The sequence below is a fragment of the Coturnix japonica genome, chromosome 15, assembly GCF_001577835.2.
Source record: "Coturnix japonica isolate 7356 chromosome 15, Coturnix japonica 2.1, whole genome shotgun sequence".
NCBI classification, from domain to species: domain Eukaryota; kingdom Metazoa; phylum Chordata; class Aves; order Galliformes; family Phasianidae; genus Coturnix; species Coturnix japonica.
In genome coordinates this window covers 1,176,106-1,200,348 of record NC_029530.1, presented here as the reverse complement: position 1 = coordinate 1,200,348, position 24,243 = coordinate 1,176,106, and the positions used below count along the sequence as shown (strand labels likewise).

Here is a 24,243-nt window from a genome sequence, read left to right as displayed (position 1 = left end):
CATACGTAGCATGCTGTCTGGCACAAATGAATTTGCTTTTTCTTCACCTCTTTGTGCAGGCTCTAGTTTTCCATGGACTTCCCAGGTTCTGCAGGACATAAGCTGGAAGCCAGTGATTTAGGTGAGCTCTTGAGCTATTAATCCTCCACGTACACACTGGTGTACTAGATGAGAATGCCATAAGTGAGTAACATCAAGGCTAACGTTTGGCAGTTATTGTGATTTCCAGTGCTTTACAGTTTCAAACCTGAATGCAGGGTGTATGTGGAGTCAGTGTTCACATAGGCAAGAAATACGTGGTGAAGGTGAACCAAAACCCTGCCTCTGTGGCTCTAGCATCCTCATAAATTGTAACCAGTTGCCTCCAGAGCTTTTGCTATCAGGTAATACATGCTCTTTGGTTTTTCTAAGCCTAGATCAAATCGCATAAGGATCTCCAATAAGACTCCTTTGGATTGAGCTCAGGCTTAGAAGGAAATGTGGGATAAAGCCCATACATAAATCAACTTTCTCCCTGCACTCTTTCATGTACTAAATCCTTCTGTTCAGGGAAAGCTGGTATGCTTCTAGAGACCATCAACACCTCCCTAAGGGCTGAGAGGCTGCTGTTAGTAAGAAACACCGTCCTCAATGCAGGAGGTCGAGCTCCTTATCCTCTCTAGCCCCAGTATATGTGCAACAGTGGAGTACTGCATCTTCTCCCACCCATCACTTTGCTGTTGGTCAGCTTTCTTTGCTACAGTAGATTATGTTGAATCAAAGGAAGGGTGTAAATAGAAAGTGACTTGGTCTAAGCAGAGCTCCAGTTAGGAAGCACAGGAAGCTGAGTTCTAGCTGCACGGATGAGGAGAGACAATTCTCTATCTGATCTGTCATGCAGGAAGAAACTATCGATGTGGACCCTTTTCGAGCAGGAGAGCCTAGAACAAGGTCCAAGTTGAAGATGACATCTGACTTGCATTTATTCTCTCTCTCCTTTACTTGGCATCTGTTGTAAACCCACTGTTGCCCAGGCTGGGACTGATCTCAAGGTCATTGTTTTGATTCTGCTCTTATCCCCCCTGCCAAGAATTTTATAGAGCTTGGTGTTCTTTATAATGAAAAGATACTGCCCATCAGCTGATACTTCCAGATTTTCAATTTTCTTTCTGGCCTCCTAAGGCTTTAATATGAAACTTTCCATCTCGCTGTCCATCAGAAGCACTGCTCCTGAATTATGGCCAATTTCCTCTTAATGTCCACAGCAGGGATTTTTAATAAATCAAAACAGCAAAAAACAATGCTGGCCTATTCCTGTCCTCCAGCGCTGATGGATTTAACTCCCTGCCAATAATAAGCCAGACAGGACGTTGTAGAACCTTTTGTTTTTGTACAGCTGGTACAAGATGGACTTTTCCCTTTCTCTGGAAGCATCTCATTCTAAACTAGGCCAGCATGTAAGTTTGGGTCTCCAAAGGTAATGCAAAATAAAAATATTAAGGCTTCTCTAGTGTATGGTATTGAGAGAAACTGAGCTGGAAAAAGACTGGATGTTCCATTAATCCCATTTTCTGTTCTGAAAATGATGTAATTTAGGAAATGCTACCACTTTCCAAAACAGTGACTAGACTTCCAGCCACGTATTGCAGCTCATATCTAATTCTCATCTAGTTTTCTTTGTTCTGATGTCCATTTAAAGGTCATTTCTCTTTATAGTGCATAAAATGAAAATAAATCTCAGTCAACATCTACTCTGCATGTTGCCTAACCTGCTGCTCTGTCCCACTTTGATTTAAAGATCCACCTCAGTATCTACTGGGGAAGAACTGTCTGCAGCCCATCATCTCCATTTCCTTTGGATACACTTCCTATCTCTGAATGTCTTTTCTACATATCCAGCAGATGGTGGTGATATGGCAGCAGAGGTTGACCCTTCCCACCAATATCCTGTTACATTTTATTGCAGTGTAAGAGATGGCAGCATAGGGGCAGTCTGACAAAATGTCTGCTGTAGTTCCCATGGAAATAAATGGGGGGCATTACTTCTGGAGCAACCTCAGTATTTTCAGCCAATATGAAGTTTCCTGACAGCAGCTGCAACAGTGCACCACAGTACAATGAAGCTAAGAACTTAGTGATGTGATTTTGGGTATTCTGAGCATCCCTTCTGCACCTCGGTGCAGCATGAAAGCGCTGTGTCTGATACTGTCCAGCAGTGGATTAATGTAACGTATGGAGATTTTTTTCCCATTCCGACAATGTCCATAATTCTAAGTTCTGGATCAACGACGTTTGTAGTGTTGGCTTCCATCGCTGTTTTGAAGTAAAGGAAGTAAAGCTGCGCTCTGAAATGGTAGGACAAAATAAATATATATTAAGGATTTTGCCTTTCAGTTTTGGAGTCTTTAAGAATTCTTTTACTTGAGTAATTACCCTGTAGAGAATTTTACTGTCAAATAGAAGATAACCAGGCACTATTTCAGTAACGTTTCTAATGCAGCGCGTGAAGGATTCACAGTATCTGGACTGTGTGATTATTTTAACTGCTGTGTAGATAAAAGCAAAATGTGAGCAGTGAAACGTGGAAAATGTGCGTATGTATGATGATGTTATTTCTCAGATTTCTTTTGCTCTGACTCCTTAGTCTGGGAGTGGCGTTTAGATCGATTTTCTTGTATATTAAGTGTACAGCGGCCACTTCTTCAAAGCAAAATTTCTGTTCTCTGAGCCAGCAAAACTTCTCTGCTTTAATGACACTTACAGGCATCCTACCTGGGGCTGTTATACCCTGCAGACCTAAAAAAACCCAGTGATGCTCATGACCTGCTCTTCTTCAGATATTGTGTCTTTTTCATTACTGTGTTTAGGTTTCTGCCCTTGCTCATAACCTGGCTGAAACTGCATACAGCTGTGACTACATCTGTAGCTTCTCCTCTCCCCAAAGGCCCTTTGTCTCAGAGGAGCAGGTGGATGTATTTCTCCACTCAGCCACTCTGAAAACTCTTTTCCAAGGGATGTGTCCTCCCTGAACGCGGCAGGGAATGCACTTGACATTAATTGTAGGGCTGGGCAGCTCTACTTCTGACCATTAGTGAGGGAACAGCTGAGGAGTTTCATTCTCAGCAGTGGTGGAATGGTCTGTCACTCACAAGATACAGTGACACAGCATGGAGAGTTATGTCCTTTGTGTGATCATTTATACATGCTTACATCCATAGAGTTTTACTTTCCAGTGGTGTTAATTTGGCACCCCCTGGAGGAAATATGTTTGAAAACACTTGAAGGAAGAAAATATTATTGAAATCCCCTTTGAGACTGATGCTTTAAGCAGGCTGCAAATGTTTCCAGTTATCTACAGAGAGGGGCCTCTGCAGAAATGTTCATGTCGTTTTATCTGTAGGCAGTTTTTCATCCTGAGATGTTACGTGCAATTTTTTTCTTCCTTAGACTAAACGTGTCAGTCTAAGACTCTGACTGTGGAAGTGCTGGAGAATTAAGCAGTCAAAAAGGAAACCCAGAATGGCACCCATAAACAGCCAGTGCCAAAGAGTCATCCTGAGCCTGCCACAATCACTTCCTTTGTTGGACAGCAATGATCACATCCTGGGCTTCCAAATCAGCTACAGACTTAAAGTCCAGACACTAAAAAGTGCTTAAGACAACAATTCTATACATTTTACCCCTCCAGTCTTTATTTATATGTACGTGCAAAACAAAAATATGTATGTATGCAGCTTTAAATGCAAGTAGGATTTATACAGAGTAACTGGATGTTAGTGGTTTCTAAAAGCAAAAGTAAACAAGGTTATAAAAAGCTGTGAAGTTGTGAATATCATATATGAGTGCAGCATCCAGTCAAGCTAACCTGAAGTGTGAACAACCATTGCATTATTTTGGTCTGTGTTTGCTGGGCATACAGCAGTCTCCTTAATGTTCCTTCTGCCCCAACAACGAAGCTTAGGCATCGTTCTTGCTGGGAGGGACTTCTTCCAAGAGAACGTGTTGTTTCAATAGCTCCTGCATGCGTGATTTGGGTGTGTTGGTTTCTGTTTGTTTCCCTGGAAAGTCTTTTGCATTTCCTAGGGAGTCTGCTGTCTGCACAATCCAGAGCTTGAAAATTAATTCCATATAGAATGGTTCGGATTGTAGAAAGAAAGAAGAGGGGGAGTGTGTTGCTAAAGAAACATTGACTGATGGAAGAGGTGGGAAAGACGGACTATAGAAGAAAACTCCTGTCTACTCAGCCCAGCTCAGAGCAATGTCTGGTACAGAATGTGCCTGTTCATGGGTGGCTTCTTTGGAATGCCACCAAAACCACCCTGAGTTGGGAGGGGATGTAGTGTGTATCAAAAACAGCTATAGCAGTCTGCTGTTCAACTGCACAGAGCAGATCAGTATATCTCTAATTATTATTTATCTGGCTGGCTAAGTTGTGCAGCATTTAAAACCTCCTTTGTTGTATAATTCAATTTTAATCGAGTCTCCCATCCACACAGGACTCGTTAAGCTATAGCTGTGTGTTTCACTCGCTGCCTTTCTACATGGAGAGCACAGGAGGGCTGCCCGGGCTGAACCAATCATTCACTTGCACTGTGCTATCACCGAGGTGCAGTAATTCCTCGGTGTGATTGCAAAGGGATTTCTTGGCAGGAATATTTAGCAAATGTTTTCTCGATGCCACAATGGAACAAAACAACTTCCTCCTTCAGTTAACGCTGCGGTTTGCACAATAGATTTGCTTGTTGGGCTTTCAGTTGCATCTCCCACGTGCAGGTATTTTTCTCTGCCTCTCAGAGATAACAGTGACTAGTAACTGTGAGCAGTAATGAGAATGAAGCGCTATGAAAATGCTCTGGAGTCATAGTAAAACCACTTATAACTTCTCTTCAGGTGCATAGAAGGCACTTGCTGCTCAGTGAGGACTAAGTTAAAAGTCAGAAGGGCATTTTACATGGAGATGCTTTGTAAGGAACAGCCGTGTCCTATAGAAGCAATGCTTGAAGGTCAATAATGTAAAGCTGGTACTTCATCCATTTGGACTTACACGGAGCTATTTCTCTTGAACTGTGTGATTCAGAGCTGTGCAGTAACACTGTGCTTTGTGCATCAGGTACAGCAGACCTTGTACCCATAGAGCTGCAGGGCTCTTACACAGCCTGGTGTTGCTGTGAGGCTCCTCGAGAATCTTTTTATCTCTCACGTATCGAAGAGTTAAACGAAAGCTATTGTTTACTACATCACACCAGCTCAGCCACGTGCCGCTGCCCAGACGAGCCCATCCTGCCCGCATCAAAGATGGCGCCCGCCACGTTATTCCACCTGCGGGCCCGCCCACACCTAAGATGTCCGCCGACGCGTTTCCGGCGCTTTCATCTCACTATCATCCTTCCGGTGTAAGCGGAAGAGGCGACGCTCTAGCAGGCGCGACTCGTTGGTGAGCGCCGGAAGCTCCTCCTGCGCCTCCGCCTCGCTCTCTATGGTCGCCGCGCGCCGCCTCCAATGGCAGAGCGGGCCCCGCCCCGCCCTGATCAGCTGAGGGCGGCAATGTCTGTTGACAGGAGCCGCCTCGGCCGCGGGACTGGGCGTAAGGGCCGAGGGGAGGGGGCGCCGCGAACGAAGGGGCGGGTGGAGGCGGCGGTACCCACTGAGTACACACTGAGTACACACTGTGTGCACACTGAGTACCCGCAGCGACCGGGGAGCGGGGCCTGAGGGGGAAGGAGGGCGGAAAGTTGGGGAGAGAAGTGAGCGGGGGAAGGGAGGCCCGGCCCGGCCCGGCCCGGTCTGTGCTCAGGCGGGGAGCGGCCCTGCGGGGTGGGGGCGGCGGGAGGAGGCCGGGGGGCGAGGGGAGGGGAGGGGAGGGAGAGGAGGGAGAGGAGAGGAGAGGAGAGATCTGCGGCTCCACACAAAAGGAAGCGGGCAGGGCCGGCAGCACCGGGGGGGGCCGAGGGGCGGCGGCGTGCGGGGCCCAGCCCGGCAGGGAGACGGGGCGCTGGATCACAAGTGGCCCCTCGTCCCCCGGCTGCTGGGTGATGTGGGGCTCGGGTTCGCTTTGTTTGTTTTCGGCAGATGTGAAGGCAAATGGAGCGCTCGGAAGGAGGCGAGCAGAGCAGGCAACAGCAGCAGCAGCAGCCCTGGGGGAGGCTGACCCGGCTGGGTGCTGAGGAAGCGGAGCCGCACGTCCTGCTGCTGAAGAGAGAGTGGACGATTGGCAGGAAGAAAGGTGGGACGGGATGCGGTGTGTGGGATGGTGGTGGGCTCCAGTCTGGCCTTGAAGCCTTTGGAGCTGGGCTGGAAGTACAGGGCCTGGGGCTCTCAGCTGCTGGAAGCGCTGCCTGGGCGGTCCATGGTGCCCCAGAGCTGTGTGAACAGAGGGTGCTGTGCAAACCTTTTCTCTTGTTCCCATGCCACAACCTGGAGAACACGTACACGTGAATGTGCCTTTAGGTCATCTGAGGCGGCTTGTGCAAATAAGAAAAAAGACAGTTGATTCTTCAGAGAGTGCCTGAGTTAGGCCTGTTTATGTTCCCTTTGTGGTTTTGGAAGTCATCATAGAGACTCTCATGGAATAGAATGGAAATAGTGGCAAGTTGCTTGGTATGTTTTGGCCTTTGCAGTTTTGTGGGCTTCTGTCACAGGGCTTTAAGGTAGAGGAGCTGTACTCTCATTTATCAACTACTGGTCCCCAGTGCTTCCTTGGGTGTATTCTGGTGTTACACTGGTGTGGAAAAGAGCTGGGTGCTCTGTGACAAAGATCTCCAGAATTTGGATGGTGTGCACCACAGATTCATGTGAATTTGTAATGCTCTGTCATAATTGTGGTTTGATTTTCATTTGTAAAGGCTGAAAATGGGGAAAGGAAGGGACCTAAAGCATCTTGAAGTGGTTGAAATAACCCTGTATTGGTACATGGGGCTACTGCGCAGTGTTTATACATCACATAGATGGACTATGTTTCTGCTTATATGCCAGCAGGATTTTTGAACTATTGCAGATGTACATGAGTCACTTTGTGCATTTATAGACATGTAGAATGCTGAGCTGTCTGTGTAATGTGTATTTTTAAGCACGCTGGAAAATCTGCTTTCTTTTTAAGGTTGTGACTTATCTTTCCCTGGCAACAAGCTGGTGTCTGGAGATCACTGTAAAATCATAGTGGATGAAGAGTCTGGTCAAGTGTCATTGGAAGATACAAGGTTGGTTTTCCTTTGAGCTTCTACTGTTATCTTTTTTTTAGTCCATGAAGTATAATCTTGTGTATGGCTCAATGCATTCATAGCAAATCCTTTCCCTTCATTTTTCTTCCTCTCTTTTTGCAGATGTGGAGTGGTTGTTTTTTCTTGTTTGTTTGTTGCGCTTTCCCAGTATTTTTTTCCTCTTCAAAGGAGCCCATGGAAAATACTGGTGGTGTAATAGTTCTCTGGGGTATTTCTTTGGACTTGTGAGAGAAAGCAAAATGGCTTGTTGGGGTTTGTTTAACCAGGATGATTATTTCCATGGTGTATTAAGGGTTTGTAAACCCTGTCGTGTAAACCATGACAGAAACTAAGGTCCTTAATGTAAAAAGATATAAGCACATACCTCACTGGAACTGCTATTAGAAATATAAGCTAATTTTGTGAAGCTACTTTTGACGTGTAAAGTTCATTATGGACTTCTTCATATACTGAAGGCCAGTGAACTTGGCATGTTAGCCATGTTATTTCCTGTAGAGTTTTAAGGTTACTGTGGGAGTACAAATAGCGCTGTGGGGGTTTGTGGGTGGTTTTCATTGGATTTTATCTTGTTTTCTTTGTGAAATCTGAGATAGGAATTTGAGCAGAAGGATATTTCTTAGGAGGAGGTTGTAACCCCCTTCGCATTTTCATCTGCTTCATTTTTGACAGGATTTTTTTGTCTGAGATTGCAGAAAGCTTCTGGTTTATTGCATTTCAAGAAATCCGTGACATTTTAAGATGTTTCTGTAAACCACATTCTTTTTCTGCCCCACTGTTGCAGTCAATAAAGAAACAAAGAAGTATTCCTTTTGCCAGCTCCCCCCTTTCTTTGTGTCTAGAAAGCTCTGCACCCAAAGATGAAGACAACAGTTCAAAATATATTGATGAACACACGCGAGGATTAAATTTAATGTGAAAAGTTTTACAGAGTACCATGCTGATTTTGCTGTTTCCTTTTCAAATGTACTGGGATGCAGATAGGTCTTTTGTTCTGATGGTTCAGGTTAGTGTTGGATGCTTCCTGAGGCTTGGAGAATATTCTAGAAAAACCTTTAGTTGAACAGTGGGTGCATCTTCTGGGGCAGTGCTGGCACAATCTATGAGATTTAGTTGACATCTTCCTGCAGAGTTTTTGTCGCTTTGTTAATGAGTGGCTGTGCTGATATTAAGAGGAGCTCATTTCTTCTGCTTCATTACACAAGTTTATATCTGGGTCTTGTGTTCCCACCCACTGGCCACTCCAGTGGCTCTTTAGTGGACTTTCTCAAGTTTATCATGACTTTCCTTGTTGCAGGTGTTCCAAAGCAAATTGAAATACTGTAGGTCTGGGCAAATGATTTCCAAGCAAGGGGGTTAATCACTTCACTCGATCTTCTGACTACACCCTTGTTAATATAACCAGGTGTGCTGTAGGGCTTCCTCACTGCCAAGGCACGCTGCTGACTTACACCTAGGCATAAATCCAAAGTGTATGATCTTATGTTTAGGCATAAAATTCACCAGGATCCCTTGCTGATATGTCCTTAGCCTTTACTGTTGTGGGTGGTTGTTCCATCCCAGCTGCAGAGTGCTGGGTTTGACCTTATCGCCGTATTCCCATCAGTCTGCCTGGGTCCCTCTCAAGAGCCCAACTCTCGCATGTTCTGAATGTAGCCCTTACTTTGAGGCTTGACAAAGGTTTAGTTCCCCTTCCCCATCTAGGTTGTAACTAGAGGTAGTATGTGACAACCCCAGTGGCTTGTGGCTGTTGGGAAACTTTGTATTCCAAGAAGCCATGGGATGAAATGCAACTTATAGAGAAGAAAATCCTGGGATCTCTAGGGAATGGTTATAAATGTCATTGTCCAGCATTATCCAGCAGAAACTTTCCTGCTTTTCCTTCTTTGCCTCTCCCACCTGGCAAAAAAACCCACAACAACAAGCTAAGCCAAATTAAACTCATTTTTTCACATGTTGCATTCATGAAAAGGTGGGACTTGTTAAACTGCTGATGTCATAGATGGGCTGCGTGCCTATGGAGTACTAACATCAGCTGCTTATGCATGTTATGTTTACGTGCAGCTGACAAAAAAGAACTAGGGTCATTCCAGTGTTCTGCTTGCCTGTGTGGTGGTATGAAGTATAGTTATCTCTTGCTGGGTCAAAAAAACTAAATGATTTAGTATGTCTATTTGCAGAAGACTCCATTCCTCTGAGTCTTCGGACATTTACACTGAGTATCGGGCTAAGCTCTAAAGAATCAAGCAGGCTGAAAGAAGCGTTCTGAATGTTTGAGCTGGCAGTACTGATGCCCAGAGTCCCAGAAAAATTCTGCAGCATCAGCTTTTTTCTGCTGTTAAGTGGAAAATAGTTTGGAAACATTGCTGTGGTTAAGCTCAGATTTTTCTGGCGAGAAGGAATGCATTGAAGGAGGCAGCTGGCATGGGATAGCTGGGCTGAGTGGATGTTGTTTTTTGCTATGTAGCTAAATCAAAGAATATCATTAAATACGTGTAGATGGTCAATGTTGTTATTAACCTCCATGGTAGCATGATGAGTTCATGAATCTATTTTTGAAAGAATTTCCATAATTTGCAGATGAGAGGAAATATGTGTAGAGGACTTGAAATTATTGGGTAAACAGAACCAGTAGTAATGTAACAAACCCCAGTGATTAGCAAATAAGACAATAAAATATCCGTGGAACAATGATTGTTGTGATCCAAAGTTTTTTCTTTGTTTATGCTTAAAGTTGCTTCTTAATGTGTTGGATTAGTGGATTCATGTATGTAGGCAGTGAGAGCGATTGCAGAGGGAGAGGAAGAAGTGATGTTTTGAACAAGATGTGCTGTGGCTATTCCAAAAGGCTTGCTTGCCTTTTTAGCTTTTTTAATGCAACACTTTCAACGTTGTGTCTGAAAAGGTCAGCAGTACAAAGGCTATTTGTCTTGCTAAACAAAGATTTTCCCAGGTTCAAGTTCCTTTTTAAAGGAAAAACAATGAGGAGAAGATGTTTATATCTGAACAACCATCACTCTCCTCTAGGTAAAAACTGGGCCATTTGAGAAAGACTGGAATGTGTCCTGAGAACAAGCAGTGCCTTCCAGGAGGTGGCAGCAAAGGTTTGCTGTCGTTTCTTGGAGGAGGTGCTCTGCTGAGGGGGAAAAAGCATCTTCTTTTCTTTCATATTTGGTACTAATTATGAGACGTTGAATGGCAGAAATCTGAAGTTCTAGAATGCTCCAGCCCTGAAAGAAGCTTATCGTGAGGTAGCTAAAATTTTTCAGTATTTGAATAATGACTGAATTATTAAAAGCTAAGAGCTTGGATATTGAACATGACTCACAGCAAAAGAGCAAAGATAGCTTCATTAATATAGCAGTGCTTCATATTCGCTTCTTTCCTGGTTTAATTTCTGTAAGTCTTGGAGCTTTTATAAATACCAAAATAATTCTTTCCAGCTCTCCTTTAAGTTGTGCATGATGGTTCTTTCACCTGACTTCTTGGGTTTTAGCTGCAGATGGCCTAAGTAACCTTGGAGTTTAAATTTTTCCCTATTTGAAGCAAAAAGGAAACAAAATGAACACCAGTAATGGATCCCTTACTATACAGAAGTTCCTGTGTGCCAGAATGTCTTAGAAGACTGCCATTGTTAATGAGAGAACATAACCTAGAACTTTTTATTTTTCCTTTTAGTACTAATGGAACAGTAATTAATAAACTAAAAGTGGTTAAGAAGCAGACGCACCCTTTACAAACTGGAGATGTGATCTATGTTGTTTACAGAAAAAATGAGCCAGAGAACAGTAAGTAAAGGATGGTTTGTTTGTTTTTTAAACTGTGTAGTCTTTTTTATGTCGCAAGAGAAAATAAACATCAATACAATTTAATCAGGGTTATTTCAATTTAAGGCGAATAATTTGTTGATGTGTAGAAGCAAGTTGTAGATTTGTGAGTTTTTACAAGAGCAACTGTCACACTGAAGAGCAGATTTGAAAGAAATGGTGCATGCAGTGATAACTGATAAGGTCCTGTTTGCATACCCAATACTTCTTTCAGAACCCCGTAGTGGAACTTGTTTGTGTGAGATTCAGGTTACTTGTTTTTTATTTTAAAATTCTGTTTAATATTTTTTTCTCTCTTTCAGACGTTGCTTATCTTTATGAATCCTTAAACGCAAAACACGATGCAACTCAAGAACCAGTAGGTAAGGAAGTAATTAAAGATTCAAGAAGGGTAGCTAAGCACCAATGACTAACAGTGCTTTTTTTTAGAGTCTGATTACTTGGGATTCTGAAGCCATCATGTAAAGACTCTCACAGATCTTTTTCTTTCCCTTTTTTCCCCTCTAGCTGTAGAAGCTAATGTAGAAAACCAATGCCATGTGACCAAAGATACCTCAAGTACAGGAAGAAGTAATGATGAGAACCAAATTACCTCATCACCATCAGCTACTCAGTCTTGCTATGAGGAACCACAGCCATCTACTTCTACATCTAACCTCTTTAATGCTTCTTCTACCTCTCTTATTGAGTCTGCATCTGTTGAACAGGATAATCCTTCTACATCTGGTAAGAGTTGTATCATGTACTTAGTTTGTTATCTTATCAGCTGTTAGACCAGATTTTAACTTTAACCTTATCCCTTCAGGGTGCTTTGCATTTCCTTTATAAGTTCTAGTTAAAAAGCCCGTGCTCTGCACTTTGAATGGGATTTTAAGTAGGATTACCCAACTAAAGGCCTTTTTTTCCAGGTCCTCTGATTAGTCAGATTGAGTCGGATTGCATGTAGTATAACCATACATATGTTACTTGTGCTTTGGCATCCTTCTTTCCTGTACAGATGTCTGGATTGATGTATGTGCGTCATCAGCGTTTGCGTAACTTCTGTTTTTCATGTCCTATATCTGTATGCAACTGTGTTCACTTCTCTGTTTTAATTTTTCAGGATCACAATCCTCACTCTTCACTCCTGTGCCTGCTTTGCCCATCTTAGAATCTATGTGTCTAAGAGCACTTCGTGATGAACATGAAAAGCTGGATGTGAATGCTGACATTTCTGCAATCACTTCAGAAATCAGTGACAAAGAAAATGCAGAATTGGGTCCTCAAAGGACAGAGGAGGAAGAAGTTTTGGAACCTGCTAAGAAAAGACTAAAAGGAGGCTAGTATGCTTCAGTATTCTGCAACCTCCTCTTTAATATTATTATTGAAAGTTAATTTAAAAGTGTAAAATAGAAATTTAATTCTCTTTATTTTTCATGGAAACCCAGTGAGGTGAACAGAAACTTATTTTTCTTAATTGTGGATTTTTAACATGAAATAAATACAAAGGCACTCATCAAATTTAGAAGGGATTGAAAGGTTACCTGCTTTAACCTGGGGGTTGGACTCAGTGGCCTCTTGAGGTCCCTTCCAACCCCTGCAGGTCTGTGATTCTGTTAGGTTGGTGTGGTGTTGGTAACTTTTTCCCCCTCATAATGTAATTCTATGTTGTTGTATTGTGTCAAATCAAGAAACATTATTTGCCTGACTTCCCATCTCCAGATTCAGTCAGATTAGTGTCATCAGTCCTTTTTTGATTCTTATTTTCTTGACTGCTTGGTTTCTGATCCAGTGAAAAGGATGACTTTACTAGCAGAAACCATTATGTGAAAAGCAGGAGCCTTTAGTGGAGCCACTGTCAGTGAACAAGGAATTTGTGTGTAACTTTATGGTCTTTTTAACACTTGGAGGGGAAAAAAAAAGTCTCAAAATCTACATACTGTGGAATTTTCTGTCTTTGTAGATGAAGGTGCTTGTCCAAATCTTCCAGCAGCAGCTCCGCTTGAATGTATAATTAAAATTGGCTCTGAAGATGCCAAAACGTCAAATGTGAAACCAGATAAGATGGAGGAAACATTAACTTGCATTATCTGCCAAGAATTGCTGCATGACTGTGTAAGGTCAGTATAACTTATAAAACTGTTCATGTGCTATAGGGTCAGTGACAACAGGTTGATGTGACCGGGAGATTTGGGGTATTTACAAACACTTCAAGACTTTTTTTAATGAGTCTTTCTTATTATCTAAGCAAATCTCATATGTTTTTTTAAAGTGTTATGAATGTAAATTTAAAAAATGAAATATTTAGAGTTTACTTGTTTGTGTTTTCCAGCTTGCAGCCTTGTATGCATACTTTCTGTGCTGCCTGCTACTCAGGATGGATGGAAAGGTCTTCTCTGTGTCCAACTTGTCGTTGTCCAGTAGAACGTATTTGTAAAAATCACATACTGAACAACTTGGTTGAAGCTTATTTGATTCAGCATCCAGGCAAGTTCAAGTGTGTGTAACAGAACCTGATGTGTTTCACACATTTACTGTTTAGCTGATGTATGCACAGTCTATTGCCAATAAGGTATCTGTACATATACAGAGTACTCATAGTACCCTGTTTTCTCTGACAAGAGTGCAAAAAAAAACCAAGATCTTCTCAAACTGTTATCAAAAAACAAATTTTATGGCAACAAAAATGCTACTCCTGCGTAAATGGAGTAGAATGGACATAACAAATGTGAAGAATTCTGTTTTTCTGGTTTTCATACAGATAAATGTCGTAATGAAGATGATGTACGTAGCATGGATGCTAGAAACAAAATTACTCAAGACATGTTGCAGCCTAAAGTGCGGAGATCTTTTTCAGACGAGGAAGGAAGTTCAGAAGATTTGCTGGAATTGTCAGATGTAGACAGTGAATCTTCAGATATCAGGTAGGTCTGTTTAAGTTGTGCACTGAATTGAATTTGCTTATTCTTGAGTGCCTAAACATACAAATTTAATTACCTTCTAAAAATGTTCAGAGCACTGGTATTACTGATACTGTTTCCACAATCATTTCCAGAAAGAACTTTTCTCTTGTTTCCAGGCAAGTTCATTTTTACTAGTAAAAATCTTTGCAATATACTGGCCATCCTTAAGCAATCAATAAACGGATATGTTAAATTGGAACTCCTTGAAGCCCAGTAAGATTCAGTTTATGACTAACAACTTTCTCCTGAATAGTATGACAGCATCTCATGAAGTGTGGAAGTGTCCTTTGTGACAATTGCTTTACATAAAACTGATTTCTGGATAAGGTTTTGTTATGAAAAACAGCAGTCTATGACCATACAAGTATAGCTGCAATTAATGCATCTGGGATCCTGCTTTCATCAGGTGTGTGCTACCGAAGCAGCTGATGCTTGACCAAGGGATTACTAGCCACCAAAATAGCTCTTCTTTTTCAACAGCAAGCATTTTATGCGGTATATCTAGAGGAGAAAAGAAAAAGTCTTCCAGTAGATCATTATTCCAGCTTTGTTAATCCTGCTTCCACTCACACCACTGTTTTGTTTTGGAAGCCATTAAGAATTCTTTCTTTCACAGTACTCTTTGTTACAGCTACAGCATCCTTCATAGCCGTGAGGTACTGAGTTATGTGGACCTCCCTGTGTTACTGGATGAAGAAATTCCAAATTAAACTTTGAAGGGTATAATCAACCCTGTCTAGCTTAGTGATGAGTAATATTTGCATTTGAGTATGATTTCCTATGACCTTATTTTATTTTTTTCAGTCAGCCATATATAGTATGCAGACAGTGCCCGGGGTATCGGAGACACTCTGTTCCAGCTCTGCCTGGCACGGGCCAGGAGACAGAAGCAGGAGGAATGCAAGCACTGGGAGATGCACCCTCCACGTCTGCCAACTTTCCTGCAGGTCAGTGTCACAAAGACTTGTTAGCAGTGTGCAGACAAGAGGTGTATGAGCTGTAGCCCTTATGTGTATATATATATATATATATGTGTGTGTGTGTGTGTGTGTGTGTGTGTGTATATATACATATATATACACACACACACATATATATATACACACATATATATATGAAGCATATATATATATCATATGATTGCTTGCTTGTTACATTCAGATTTTTGTCTGTTGTTCTCTAGGATTCCTAGTCCCTTTTGTAATTCTTTGCATTGTTCAGTTGTTCATTTTTCTTACTTTTTTCTCACCCATGTAGCTGTCCAGGAATATGTGTGTCCTGCTCAAGGAAGTCACGTAATCTGCACCTGCTGCTTTCAGCCAATGCCTGACCGAAGAGCAGAGCGTGAACAGAATCCTCATGTTGCTCCTCAGCAATGTTTGTACTTAGTTCTGTAGTCAAACTTGAGAAAAATTTTGAAAAATAAGTTTATCTTTATTTTAATGAAAATTAAGTTTATTTTGAAGACTGATTTTATTTTATATTCTTTGTTTGGAGTCTTCTTGTCAAAGCATGAAACTGTCTTCCTTTATAAAATGTATTAATTAATCCCTTTTTTTGAATAAGGAAGATGTACTTTTCTTAAACAAAGCTTATCAGGACTCTTGCTATAAATATGACAGTCCATTGTGTTTTGTTGTATGCAATCCTGACAGGGTTTTTCTTTGCTGTTTTACAGGTACTGTTTGTCTGCAGCCCTTCTGTCACTTATACTGGGGCTGCACTCGGATGGCGTGTTTTGGCTGTTTGGCACCATTCTGTGGTATTTTGGAATTATGTGTTTCTTATGAGTCTGTTCTCTTTGCCATAATTTCTGTCTACCTAAAACTTTGGATAATTTATGAAATGCAATAGACTACCATAGTTATGCAAAAGGAAATGGAGGCTGTGCCCTCACTCTACAAACATAAGTGATTCTTGAATGTGCGTGTCTTAGCATTGAGCATATTGCTTTCCAGCATTAAAAAAACGTGATGTATTTCAACCTAGCAGGAAAACCACGAATATCATTGCAAGAGTGTTGAATGTCTGATGTTAACAAGTTAGAAATTTGAGAAAGAAAGCTTTTTTTCTAGTCTTCCAAAGCTTGAGGTTTTAGATGCTTTGAAAAATAAGAATTGTTGAAAAGATTTAATTGTAGAATATGCTTTAATAACACTGTAAATTTGTGCAGATCAGTAGTACTGTTTGTGAACTGAAGGTGAAATTCTGAAGTCTTAGTGTCTTGTCTTTGATTGCAGCTAGAAATGATGTATTGCACGTATGTGTTCAGCATGTGTTGAACTCGGCCATGTGCTTGGTGCTTGCATGAGCCTCTGTGTTACTTCAGGAAACAAATGAGCCTTCAGAATGTATGTGAAGGCCAAAGGGTTTGGGAAGAAATAAAAATTCTTCTTTTTTTCTTCCAATTAGAAATAAACCTTGGCGACAAGTGTTTAGATGGAGTCCTAAATAACAACCACTATGAGTCAGATATCCTAAAGGTATTTTTTTTTCTGTATGATACATAATAAAAAATTTGTGTTGTTTAAGATTTGCTCATGAAATTATAGTGATATTTAATTTCTCAAACACGTATGTCTGGCAGCTGCCAAGTTAAATGATAGTGTGGCTGATGGAAATCTCTGTACATTCATTTAACAAAAGAAAAGAATACTCTGAATGAAGGATACTGTTGGTACAGTTTTGTTGGTGATTTGAAAGCTAAAAGAAATGGTATTCTGTTGCTCTATTTTTATTCGCAAGCAGCCTCATCCCATTTTTGAAAGCATAGTTAGATCTACATTCGGAAATATTTGAGAGCTAATGAGAGCTTGGTGTCATTTTAGTTTTGGAGATTTTTCAGTATGAAACACTCTTCTTTTTCAGGATTACCTGGCATCCAGGGGTTTGACATGGAAGAATATGTTAAATGAAAGTCTGTTAGCTCTTCAAAGAGGAGTTTTTATGCTGTCAGGTATGTTTTGTTCACTTTTGTCCACATGTAAGTCTGTGTGTGTGCATATATGTGTAGAACTGAGTGAGAAATCAAGAGGTTTGATGTTCTGTATAGACATAACTTGTGATGTCATGACATTTTTGTTAAATTGGATTTCCTATTCCTTACACTGACATTATGTGCAAACTGTATTTTTCTCCAGATTACAGAATTACTGGGAACACAGTGCTTTGCTACTGTTGTGGCCTTCGCAGCTTTCGAGAACTCGCCTACCAGTACAGGCAAAATATTCCTGTTGCTGAACTGCCAGGTGAGGTGAACTTTGCACAGTACAGACTTATTTAATGGCTTCAGAAAGAAATAACTGTAGCTTTTTCTTTTCCTTGCAGTGACTGTCACATCACGTCCTGATTGCTACTGGGGACGCAACTGCCGAACTCAGGTCAAAGCACATCATGCCATGTAAGTCACACCTTTTAGAAAGCAGTGGGTTTTTGTTTTTGCTTAAAACCAAAGCCTTTGGAGTGCTAAAAATTGCATGAGAAACACTGCTGCAGTACAAGTAAAAGTGAATGAGCTTTGGGTTGTGGGTTTTTGTTTGTTTTTAAACACAGATTGGAAATGGACCCTTCTTGCATGTCTGAAGGTACCACTAGCACTTTCAAATTGATGTTTTCTACCCCTAACTTCTCCTTCATTCGTATCTTTCTCTGCCTCAGGCAGATTTTCATTTGGTCATGTCTTGAGTGCTTCTTGAAAATACTGTGCAGATAACTAATAAGCCCTTTGCTATTTCTTTTGGAACTATGAGAAATGATTTTTAGCAAACTACAACAAACATTAAAGGGGTAAACATTAAAGGATAAATTGGAGGGAGTAACTTGTGGCAAGGGAAGGAAGAAAAGTTTGGAATGTGATAATGGAAACCTGGTGTCCGGTCATTCACTAGAATTATTCATCCAGATTTTTCATCCTTGATTTTCAAAAAGGAAGGCTATTGGTAACCAATGCCAAGTCATTCTTGCAAAAGGAGGCATGTGGAGCTGTTACTCCTTAGTGAGAAATTGCTTATAATGGATAGTAGATTCTGCAGCATCTTTCTAATGCTTCAATGAGCATGCGCAATTTGTGTAATTCCTTTAACATCTCAGGTACTGTGGGTTGAAAATAACCAGTCTGTACTGCTCGCTCAAGCAGATGATAAAAACGACTTAAAATATTAATCCCCAGCCACACACAAATGCAGAGTTTTACCAAATACCTTTCAAAAATAATTTGGAATTTAAGTTGCAGATTTAGTTCAAAGCTCTGCTGTTATCTGTAATTTCATGTTACAAGGCTGTCTATTTTCCCACAGGAGATTTTATTTTGAAGCACTAGGGAGTTAATTCAGTATCAAAGCACTCTCCAGTTGTCTGCACTCATATTTCGGTGGATAATTTCATCTAGAATGAGAAAGGTTTTTTCCGCTTGTTTTTCCAGCTTTAGCTGTTCTAGAGCTTTACTGGTTGCTGCTTAAAATTTTGTTTTAATCCATAGAAATGAGGGAAAAAACCCCTCAAAACCTCATATACCACTCCTAGATATTTGGCTGTTTTGTTTGTTTGTTTATTATTGAGCTAAACTGTTTTGATAAGTAGTTTGGGTATGTAGGCAAGGTTTCTTTCCTCTGATTCAATAAGGAGAAAATGCTCTCAGATCTTCAACTTGTGTTTCACATATGTGTCAGGGGACGCATAACCCAAGAAGAGGAAAAACCAAATGAATAGTGAAAGATTTCAGAGAATTAGAAAGCGCCTTATACAGAATTGTGTGTGGACAGGCTTGCCATTCCCTTTGAACTTAAATAATATACAATGAGAAAAACCTTACTTATTTTATTTCCAGAAGAAGATCGTGTAGAAATGTATTGTGAGACTGAGCCATACTGGTTCCTAGTGAGCTGTGTAGTGCTGCTTTAATAAAAATAAACAGTGTCTTTCAGAACAAAATTAATTCTCTTGATTCCTGTTTTACTTGCCTTCTGGATTTGAAGGAATGCTTTTTAATAACAGGTTTTCTCTGTACACATTAGAACTACCAATTGTTAGGCAGAAGATGCTGAAAATCCTGTTACTGGTAACATGTTAGCCGAGTTCAATCTAAAAAGGCTCTGAAAAGCAGCTACGTTAGCATGTAAATGTTCTCCTTTGAACTGCTTAAAATACCCTGTGAAAGATGACAGCTCTTGTGTTGCTTGACTTCTGAGAACTTTGTTACATATTAATACTTCTCTTTGAATTTCAGGAAATTCAATCACATTTGTGAACAAACGCGATTCAAGAACTGAATCCTTGTAGTCTGTAGAGAGGGGACAAAAACTTGTCATACTGCTTGTACAGTTCAAGGTTTCAGGGGATCTTCTCTTTTCTCCCATAGCAGGGAACCAATAACTTCTGCATCAGGTAATCTGAAATGAACTTCTTAATTTGTAGAATTTGACAACTGTGTATGAATGAGGTAGTTGGTTGTTTTTTTTCCAAGGAAGTCCAGCAAGCATTATGTTCCATTCTCATGACTACAACGTCCCTGTGTCGCTTCACTGAAGAACACAAGCAGAAATAACTCACACAGAAACCAGCCATATCTTGGGAAGGCCTAAGAATAAGGAGTGTATTTGCACTACTTGTGAAGAAACTGAGAATAATCCTTAGACTTAAAAAAATAGAAATGTTTTGTATGAGTATCTGATGATTATTTCAAGAGCCATTAATATTTAAGAAGGAAATTGTCCGTGTATATTTGTAACTGCATTTTGCGGTGGTCTGCTATTTTGTCACTACTCATGGCTTTGGGGCTAGAAATACACGAATCTTCACTTAAAGAAAAGAAATCCGTCCAAGGAACAGCTGTTTTAGCTTAAAGCTTGTACCATATGTACAGTGTTACAGTGGAAGTAGTACGATTTCTTATCTTAGTTTTGTCATATAGGTGGGTTTTATTCACATTAAATAAACAAAAATTAATTGCACAGAAATTTGAAAATTGCATTTAAGGTTGGGGTAATACTTGAAGCAGAGCAGCCATCTGCTAATGTTACTTCTGTAGTATTTTATATCAGAAGACCAAACAGTGCTTTTGACGTAGAGCAGCAGCCAGTAGGACACACTGGTTCATTTTTTGTATTTCTTTTTTGGTTTGATATTGTATGCTAAGTATGTACCTCTGCCATGCAGCTGTTCTCTAGCATGCATACACTGGTTAAAATGTAGAAAAAGCTATAATTTAAAACAGAATATAGCAGCTTTTCTTGAAAGAACAATCTTCCAGAAAGCAATTGACAGATTGTAGCAATATGGAGGCATGTCTAGCTTGGGATAAGAATGACGAAGGGGGACGCTGGTGTCTCTGTCATTAACAGCATAGCTTTTATTTTCACGCCTTTTGGAGAGCTTGTTCCAGAAACATCCCATGCATCACTTCAAAAAAATATCCCAGCACTATTTCCACCCCTCGCCCCCCCTCACTCTCTCCCACTATTAATATGATTTAATTACTTCAAAGCAATTTGGTAGTTAATGTTCACAAAGCTCTACTGGGACCAATTCCTCTCTTTCATCGAACTTAGAGTGAAACAGAATGAGAAGAAAGCATACCATGTTACCTCTGTAGATACCATGTTCTTTTTAGGTATGCCTTATTTTGTGAGTAGGATTTATACTTCAATATGAAAAAGTGTACACAGCTATCTTGTGTTATAATGGAGCACAAATGATGCAGCACATTGTGTCTACTGGTGTCAGTGAGTTAAACTATTTCCAGTAACGCACATCTTAATATGAATGCTAATGAAAATTATGCATTTATGTTTAGATTTTTATTTTTTAAAAGAGCTGCCGTAAGGATGGGTCTGCTGACCATGCCTGTATGCTATTAAAAATACACTTTCGTGTGGACTTCTCTTCCTAATCTCTGGGCATTTTCTCCTGTGAGTAGGATTGAAATTGGATCTGGAATAATACTTGAAACTTTTTAACAACATTGCGTTTCTGTCTTTTAGTCTTATTAACAATGTTCTGTTGCTTCTGTATTTGTATTTTATGTTTAGATTTTTTTAATGGTTATTGTTATCTTCTCAGGACAACCATCCCCAGCTGTTTTTATCTCATTTTTCATCTCTGGCTGTGCATGTAGCAAAATGAGTGCAGTTGTGGAGATCAAGCCTTTGCACATTATATGCAGAAATGTGCTTTGTGTTCTCATTCACTACTTCCCACACCCCAGATGGGCTCTCAGCACAGACTTGTCTCTGTGCTAGTGCTCGAGCCTCTTGTGCCGAGTTGGGTTTTTTTGGTCAAAAATCATGTCTGCGGTACTTGTACAACCTCACTTGCACTTCAAGTTATGTTTATGTGGCAAAAAAAGAAAACCACAAAAACCTGAGAAAGAAATTGAGCTGACATACTTAACATCTGAACTACCTGTGCAGTAGAGGTTCTCCAAATTCCCTTCAAAAATACTCTTTATTTTGCTGTTACAGATAATTGATCTGCCTTTCTATGCATATAGGGTTGCGGTAGTGCAATGGAATGAAGGGATTCTTTTGTCATTTATATTGGACTAGATGGGAAACTAACTTACAGATGGGGAGGGTGAATAAATCCTGATCTTTATATGCTCTTACTTAGGTAAGAGTATCTGTCATGGGTATTACATACTCTATATGTTAGACCTTTTTAATTGTATGGTTGCCAGATGATAGTTAATGTGATAAATGTACGAACTATGCTTGGTGTAATTGTTTAAATACTGTAAAGGTGCAGCATATTTTTTAACCTGTTTAAAGCACACCCCCACCTCCTTTATAAGAGATACTTGGAAGCTGAGCATGAAATGTGGTAGAATAGATGCTGTAAAAGCCAGGGTGGTTATGATAGGCTTTGACGTAGTGGTGAATAAAGTGTATAGTCTCTTTGAGAGAGTTCTTTTATAAAGAAGGTGGAGCGTAGTTCTTCCAGTTCTCTTTGGGTTGGTTTGGTTTTTTTGCTGAACTAAGAAGTTATTAATTAAAAAAAACTTTAAAAAATCACTGGAGTAATCTGTTTCTTTTGTGGCATGTTCTCTCACTGCAGGAATGGATGTATGTCACTTTGTCTCATGATTGGTCAAGCTATCAGTTACTTGAATGTTGAAATTTTACAATGAAATATCAGCCTTGAATTTGTAGCAACTAAATACAAGGTCTTTTTTTTTTTTGTCCTTAGCAGAAACTCCCCCAATCTTTGTTACTGATGTCACACTGGATCATAAAGATTGTGAGCCTGTCTGCAGGATTTATAACAAATAATACCTGCTTAAAAACAGCACCTCGATCTTAGTTTAAAAAAAAAACCAAAAAAAAAAACCAATAAGTTCACTTTGTATTTTTCAATGGGTACAACTGAAATTCCTACAATACTGTAGAGGATGAACTTGACAGTATTATATAACACAACTCACTTAAGAGCAGGGTAGAGACAAATGTCATACTGGGTTAATATTTATACCTTCTGCATTTTCAATGATCTAATTTGTATAAGTGATAAGATTTCAGATAACTACTATTAATAGTACTTTTCTTTTTGTTAAAATTCTTTCCTTGTGGAGGAAATAGGTATCCTCTGTACCCTCATTCTGTCTGATGCTGCAGACAGTGAGGCTGGAACAGTTAAACTTCAAACTGCAGCTTAGCATTCCAGGATTTTTTGCGCTGTTGCTGTTCCTGTAATTGAAGCAGGATATCCATTACTGTTGTAGTCTTATCTGAACTGCTGTTCTTAAGCCAGCTGTCATTTATGCTTCAGACTAAATTTTAAGAGATTAAAACTTGTGGTTCAGTAATACAAAAGTGAAAATGTTGTATTGTTCTGTATGCTGCCATAGGCCTTCAAACTCATAGTAGTCAAAAAAAAAAAGCTTGTTTTGCATTAATATTAGTGGATTAAAGTGTTTTATACTCCATTGTGTCACCAAACTGCCTGTAACTAAATTAGTTTCAGGAAGCTGTTGATTTTTTGACTTAATGCCCCATCAGTTCTGTCAAAGCTCAGTCATTAGCTCATTCATCTTGCAAACAAACTGCATCCATTTTACATCCATTTTTAACTTCTAGTAGGACTGTGTTGTTCAGATGTCTTAGCCTATAGCGAGAGCTTAAGGAAATAAGCGATTCTAGAAAGAGTTAAGAATTGAGAGGAGAATGCTCCATTTTAAATTATGCTCTGATTATTAATGTTTTTTTAATGGCCTCTAACAAAATTCTGTTGGGAGGGGGCTTTATTTTGTGCAGTCTGCTCTAAAAATAAACTATTGGTGGTTGTGCTATCGGAAGTTAGGAGAAGGATCTCTTGGTTTTGAAGGAATGTTGGGGACTTTGCAGCTTTTCCAACTATTTTATCTAACTTTATTTCTGCAGGATGTTTGGAACTCAAATACCACTTAGACGATTCTGAGGCAAAGCTTCTGAAGAAACTAATTATACTATTTCCCATAGCAATGCTTAATATGCAAAGATTGCTTCTAAATCTGCTTTTCAGGTCATTCTTCTTTTCTTCATACTTCACCATTTTGACTTTCAATGAGGTAATTTCACCCTTAAGCTCATTAGTTTCCATAGGAAATGAATTATAAAAAATGCTAAGTGTGCCATATGAGGTTTAACATCAAAGACATTTCTAGACAGACCATGAATATACGTTGAAGCTATATTTGGTTTCTGTTGGGTATTCTTTTCAGTCCTACTGAGTTTTAGTTGCTTGCTTTCGTTAGGTAAGTGTTGGCTTAGGACTTGCATTTTTTCCTTAATTAATCTAAATTAATCTTTAATTATTTAGAATAAGATCTGGTAGTTGACTGTATGGAACAGTTGAATCCGCTGGTTTTAGTTTTAACCATGTAAACTACCTGACAGTAAGACACCTGGTGCACGGGGTTCTTACAGGTTTGTTGAGCTTCAAGCTTTTATTTTGAAGCTCTGTATCCAACCATGAAATAAGCAAGGAATGCCCCCAGTCTTGTTTCTTTTTTTAATGTCCTATTCAGTCTACATAACACACTGAAGGGAGTGCCAGGCATATTCCAGAATAATTGTATTTTTTAAATAAGTGTACATTATTCAAATCCACTGAAAAAGTGCTCCTTTTTGTTAGATTTTATAACATTCTGTGACATTTTTCCCATGCAATTGTGATTGAAACTTTCCTTCAGCAAGTGTTTAGCATGCTTATCCCATTTGCTGCTTAGTTACAGTATGCAAGAGAGCACAGTAAAGTGTCTGTATTACCACAAAGATAAAACTGAATCCAGAGTCCATGTGCTGTGGGGAT

The 24,243-nt window shown here is 40.0% G+C and overlaps 1 protein-coding gene across 2 annotated transcripts; it reads left to right on the top strand.

Annotated features, from left to right (window-relative positions):
* Nucleotides 1–5,432: 5,432 nt before the first annotated feature.
* Nucleotides 5,433–21,965, top strand: CHFR (checkpoint with forkhead and ring finger domains). 2 transcript variants are annotated; one of them, XM_015877657.2, is made up of 18 exons: nucleotides 5,433–5,563; nucleotides 6,049–6,202; nucleotides 7,076–7,175; nucleotides 10,872–10,981; nucleotides 11,323–11,382; nucleotides 11,528–11,746; nucleotides 12,123–12,338; nucleotides 12,963–13,119; nucleotides 13,332–13,486; nucleotides 13,761–13,923; nucleotides 14,767–14,909; nucleotides 15,220–15,339; nucleotides 15,641–15,724; nucleotides 16,375–16,445; nucleotides 16,831–16,918; nucleotides 17,103–17,210; nucleotides 17,290–17,362; nucleotides 19,187–21,965. In XM_015877657.2, exons 2-18 carry the CDS (start codon nucleotides 6,061–6,063, stop codon nucleotides 19,227–19,229), a joined length of 2,052 nt encoding a protein of 683 aa, XP_015733143.1. In that variant the 5' UTR covers nucleotides 5,433–5,563; nucleotides 6,049–6,060; the 3' UTR covers nucleotides 19,230–21,965. The 2 variants fall into 2 exon arrangements, with proteins under 2 accessions (XP_015733143.1, XP_015733144.1); XM_015877658.2 differs by lacking the exon at nucleotides 5,433–5,563 and adding an exon at nucleotides 5,705–5,723.
* The last annotated feature ends 2,278 nt before the right edge of the window (nucleotides 21,966–24,243 follow it).